Source organism: Telmatherina bonti (genome assembly GCF_933228915.1).
Source record: "Telmatherina bonti genome assembly, chromosome: 8".
Classification (NCBI taxonomy): Eukaryota; Metazoa; Chordata; class Actinopteri; order Atheriniformes; family Telmatherinidae; genus Telmatherina; species Telmatherina bonti.
The window spans coordinates 11,794,605-11,800,604 of NC_136626.1; the positions used below are offsets into that span (position 1 = coordinate 11,794,605).

Sequence of the window (6,000 nt, forward strand, 5' to 3'; positions counted from 1 at the left end):
CTTATTTGATGAAATAGTATTAAAAATCTGAGCACAACTGTGTGTGTGTATATATATATATGTATATATATATATATATATATTAAAATAGCGTTTAACCTGATGAACTTCTTTGTTTTGTCTCTATTTTCTGCTATAACACATCACACAAAATTGGGAGGCCTGATAAGTCACCTTTACATCGAGGTACAACCTGGAGAGGTGTATAACCATGAAGTCTGGGTTGCCTGTGGCCAAAAAGTGTAATTTTATATAGAAATTATATACTGCACACAGTATATCGCTCACAACAGCAAGAAATGCACTAAAGCTGATTCCTTTGATTTTTTTTTTTGGGGGGGGGGGGGGGGGGGGTTACTTTTCTTTGAAGCCAACCACATAAAAAAAAACTTTATAAAATAGCTGAATTGTTCTAAAAATAAAATAAAAATAGGTTTACTAGATATTGGACCAACAGAATTTGAGGAAAAACTTGTAGAGACTGGTTATACCTTCAGCTACTTATGTTGCTGTTGATGCTTCATCACTGGGGCTGGTTTATATATGAGCTCATGCTTCTACCAACTCCTTTTGAACTTTTGAATCATATTTACATAATCGATTTTAAAAAATACAATGTAAAAATAACATATACATTTACATAATGCAAACATTAAAAAAAAAAAAAAAAGCAAATTCTTATCAAACCAGGCATGCTTTATGAGCATACCAAATATTTTATCACAAAACGAAACCTTAAAAAAATGTTCCTAAAAAAAAAGCTGCTCATTTCTTTATTCACCATTATAGTTAAAGTAGGTGTTTAGCAGGAAGGAAAATAATCCGAAAAAGATTCAGCTTTTCTAAACCAAAATAACATTAGAAATGTCTGTTATTGCAGAAAAATTGTAAAATAAAGTATCAATATATGTAAAATAAATCTCTCCAAAAGAAAACAATTCTTTCAGTATTTTTTTTTTAATCAACACATGAGCATGTCCACTTAAAGGACTAGGTAGCGAACGCTTCCTTCTGCATTCAACTGAACACAAAAGTTTAACATATGTACATTGACTAAGGCTGTCTTCAGGGAAAACATGTTTCCATAAGGCAAATAATATCTAATGGAATGCTTTTAAGTACTTTATCCAGCATCTCAAATTTGTTTAGCAGTTTTTCCTGACAGTACAAAGATGCAAATAGCGAGCACAAGCTGCTCTGCTATTCCAATGCATGTTTTACAAATACAGAGTAAAGGGAAAATGCACATTTAGAATCTAAATCAGCACATCATGTTAAAATGTGCCAATTTGGAACATTTTTTATCTGTGTAAAGTACAGTAAGTTGGTGCATTAACAGGGATAGTGTGGGGAATATAACAATTGCATCACTGAACCAATTCTAACAATTATAAAGGAGTCTGATTATGAATAAATATCATGCATGACAGCCACACCCCTCCATCTTGCCCCTGCTGTCACGTTTGACAGGTTCATGCTACTGTAACAGCAAACAGGAAAATATCAAACCGGTTTAGGATTGCTTTGTTTGGTCTTTCTACTTAAAGTTGATGTGAGGCAAGCATGTCAGGTGGGAACAGCGGTTCTAAAAGTGATGCTGATAAATTGAATGAGTGGACTAACAGATGAAGGTTGTCAGTTTTAAGAACTGGCAATAATGGTATTCATTTTAACAACAAAAATGTCATTCAAGAAACATATACAACTTCCAAAAAAGGTCACATCAGTCAGGGTTTAAAAAAATAAATCAAAGGCTTATTAAATACACAAATTTTAAATAAAATATAAAGCACTACACCAAACATGCTTGGAAGGGGGGAATTCAATAAAGACACATTCCACAAAGCTTGAAGACAGCATAATATTAACTTATGAATAAAATATGTTGTCAATGATCTCCCCACTATACGGACCATGATGGGTGTTGAGAGCTGCTTGTGCACCATGTAAATTCAAGCTGTACAGTAATTATATTTCCAGTAAATAAATGGTCAAAAGATGCATAGCCTTTACGTTCCTTCCTATGCCGTCTGCAAACAAAGTGTAAAAGCTCATTACACCTCCTGTGCTCCAACACCCAGATAGGCAGCATATTTACTCAGTTTCTTCATTTTGTTGAAAAAGCAACTTCACACAACAGTTACTCTGCAGCACAGTGAAAGTAAATCATAACTTCCAATAAGAAGCCTGACTTCTGTTTTAATCCAGACAGACGTAGGGCAGTATGTTCAGTCTGCTCTCATCTCCATGTGGATCCAAAGAGATGCACTCTGTCCAGTCGTACCAGTTACCCTTTGTGTCATAGCACCCATTAACCCCAGACCAATGCTGCGTGTGTAATTTATTCAGGTCTTCATTGCTTATTTCTCTACTAACTCCTGGTAATTCCTTGGGTGGGATGTCTGAAACCAGACTGTATGTTTTCTTTGCATCTTTAAAAGAGTAATCCTCTTTTTTCAAGAACTCATTCATGAAAAAGTGTGCTCCGGGGGTATGGGCGCCTGAGGAAGTCAGCATGTTGCTTTGCTGGTTGAGGTATGATTGGATGATTTCGCTTCTTGACAACTTTTTCCAGTCAGTTTGCTGAAATGGACTGGGAGGAATCGCTGGGTTCTGCATCAGCTGTTCTGAACGCAGGTCAGAGCTGGACACCAGTGTTGCTTCCCCCTCCTGGGAAGAGTTCTTATGGCAAGAGGGTTTGATCTGACCCGTTATAGGATCAAATGTGAGTCTTCTGTCTTTTAACCTGACTGGTCTGGTGCCATCTTCAACATTTTGTCCATCTAAATGAACTGCATAGTCTTTAGGCCTGTATTTTTGTTTTTTCCTCTTTTCTGTATTGTTAGCAGGACCCTCGTCCTGTAAACCAGCTCCCTCACTGCAAGGTAAGGTGATCGAGTTATGAAGGGCCTTGCTGGATGCCGTGCTTTGAGAATCCAAATCTGCAGACGAGGAACCATCAGTCTGAATAGCTGGAACACATATACTGAAAGGCTGAGCAGATGACCTTGGCCCAGGGGCTGGGACTACAGTTTGTTTGACAACAGCTTCATGCTTTGAAGTCTGAGGACTGTGCAAAGAACAGCGCGGGCTTCTGGGTCGACACTGCCCCCCTGAGGCAGTTTGTTCCTGTCTGGCTTGCTGTTGGAGAATTGATGCTTTCAACAAGGATGAGGTGCTCGGAGACTTGCTGGATACCTGGACACTTGGATGAGGTTTTACAGCATGAATGGGGATTTTACTTAGTTTATTGTCCAGAGGCTCAGGAAGTTCGCTATCCAAAGAACGATAAGGACAAGTATTTGGAATAACTTCAGAGCTGCCACCCAGCCCATTGCTCAGCAGCTGTTTTGACTTTTGTGTTTTATCACTGAGAGCGGGTTGGAGTATCTTGGTTGGGAATAGCTGTCCTTGTTTCTGTTCACCTTTACGTTTCCTGTTACTTGGTTTTTCTACTCTTGGAGAGCAGTTGTTGAAGTCATTTCTGTTCTTCAACTCTGGGCCCATTTTACCTGATGGTGGCGTGGCGGCTGGAGTGGAGATGCAAGGATGAGCACCACCATTGCAAGACCATGATGCCTCAGTGAGTCCTTTGGATAGCAACTCAACCTTCCCAGGCTCAATTAGCTTCTGCCAGTTCCGGAGGAGCTTTTTGGCCCTTTTTGCAAGGTCCTCATTCTTTGTTTTCTTTCGTACATCATTAATTAACTTCCCAAGACGAGTTTCCTGTGAAGTCACACAACCGATATTTAATACCAGATGTGATCCGGCTTCTGAAATATTGGATTCAAGTGAATTATAGTGATGATATATTTTAAAATAACAAACCTCCAATGCCTCTTTGGTAATCGGATACTTCTCCAAAAAAGATATCACCTCCATAACCACCACCATGTTGCATATCTGCTGAGAAGACACAAGTTGCACAGTCCTGAAACATATCAATGGACACCATAACAGCACCCAAGTGGAACTGTACACCACTTTGTTCCCTTGATGATTCAGTTTTCACATGCAAATTTCTTTCTCTGCTTAACAGCTTAAATCTGGACAGAAGAAGAAAAAGGAAGGGGCTTTAGAGGATTAAGACATTTGAATAGACTTTCAAATGTGCACCTGTATGTCTAGAAATGATATACTGATACTGGTTTCAGATATGGTATGACAAACTGAGATAACAGAAATGCAAATGTACCATTTTACCCAAGTTAAAAAAGGAAAAAGCAATTTATGTAGATGTCTGAAATCTAATGTGGTGCATTGGTGTGGATAAACTTAACATATCTACTTGGTAAACTTGTAGTAAGTGGTAACCAAGAGATTCAAGAAAAATTTTGTTGTTTTTGTTTGGTTTAAAAAACAAAAAAACAAAAAAAACACTACTACAGACAATGCAGAACCCAAAAAAACACTAACCAGGAATCTGCAGAAGGTAAAAGAGATTGACCAGGATTAAAAGGAAAAAAGAAGAGAACTGAATAAAAAAATGTTATGACTTAAGAAATCCATAACTTTAAATCGTCATGTCGGGAGATTGTTTTTCCAAGCCATGCTGTCAAATAGGTACTACTTACTTGTATTGTTTGCCCATATTTTATTTTTATATATATATATATATATATATATATATATATATATACACACATACATGGAAGCTGGTGGTATAATACCAATGTTAAAGTATAAGTAGGAGCTGTGTATTTTGGCTGCAACTTGGATCCATCAATATTCATCACGACATGTTTAGGAAGAGGCAGATTCCTCCTTGTAAGCTATAAGCTTGTGTAAGAAAGGTGCCTCTGTTTGCCACCTCAGGACCCTAGTGGACAGATATTAGCCCTCCACGTCGTAGTTTGGCTCAAATCATGACTGCAACATGTGAAACTACACATAAATGATATTCCAGTTTGTCTGCATTATGTTAAATCCCAGTAGGCAGTTGCCAGGCTCTGGCATGTCTGGTATTTGTAACTTTCCCCCACATGAAATGCTAGCCAGTTAATTAGCAAGCAAATAATAAGTCGTCGCACACAGTTTCTACTTCGCCAGCCGTCTGTGGGGGAACTTCTGTCTGGCTCGACCTTTATTGTCTCCCCTTCTCTCTCTGTTTGGTTTGTTCCCATTAAAACTGACCGACAAACTCACATTACTCTGGCCATCGATGGCCTGAAGCAGCCGGTCTCTCATCAGCTGCGGAGTGACTGGAGTCGCTGTCATCGCCTGGCGGTGTTGTTTCAGGACGGACTCAGACAGCAGAATTCCCGGAAGAAGGGGTGGAACCCTGCGGACACTCACACGCCAAATGGGAGATCTTGCCGGGGAGTCGGCATCATCTTTAATGATGCTTTTATATTTGTTTTTGTTTCCCGCCGTCACCTGCTTGGCAATGTGGGCGACGAGAGCCGAAAATCCTCTCTGGGAATCGGCCACCCCCCTCGGCTCGTAGCCGCCGCCTCCTCCTCCTCGGTCTTCTCATTTAGCTTTTTGTTAGGCTCTTGCGAAATGCATGACGGGAGATTTTTTTACGTAACCAGTGTCGGCTCGCGTCAACTACACGTGCTTTTCACGAGACAATAAAGCCAATAGTTCTGCCCATCGACATTTCTATGGTACTGCCCACAACCTTATATTACTCAGAGATGCAACATCTGTTCATTTCGCGATAAGAGCGGTCACGTGGGTCTGAGAAGCGGCAAAAGAAACAAACTAGTGTGCTTTTTGACAAAAAGTATACCAGTTAAACCTAACCCAAGCTTGTTTCCCTCATATTACCACTAAAGTCATTTAATGTTAGTATGCTCGGGTATTGATACTGTCCTATCAGTTTTCTATACCTTTGCTTGATGCGCATAATGGAATTTTGCAAAATAAGAGCATGAGACGCGTGAGACTTTACGATTCAAGTCTTCCGTAATGTCTTTCAGGGGTCAGGGTTAATTGATATGCTGTTACGACAAAGAAGCCCAAGCAGACAGATAAACTTGTACCTGTGAACTTGTG

At 39.5% G+C, this 6,000-nt stretch overlaps 1 protein-coding gene across 1 annotated transcript; it reads right to left on the reverse strand.

Moving 5' to 3' along the window:
- Positions 1-2,199: 2,199 nt before the first annotated feature.
- LOC306759290 (mediator of RNA polymerase II transcription subunit 26) lies at positions 2,200-5,217 on the reverse strand (the record flags this gene model as incomplete). Its single annotated transcript, XM_079244876.1, has 3 exons — positions 2,200-3,726; positions 3,829-3,906; positions 5,146-5,217. 3 exons carry the CDS (start codon positions 5,215-5,217, stop codon positions 2,200-2,202), a joined length of 1,677 nt encoding a protein of 558 aa, XP_079101002.1.
- Positions 5,218-6,000: the final 783 nt, after the last annotated feature.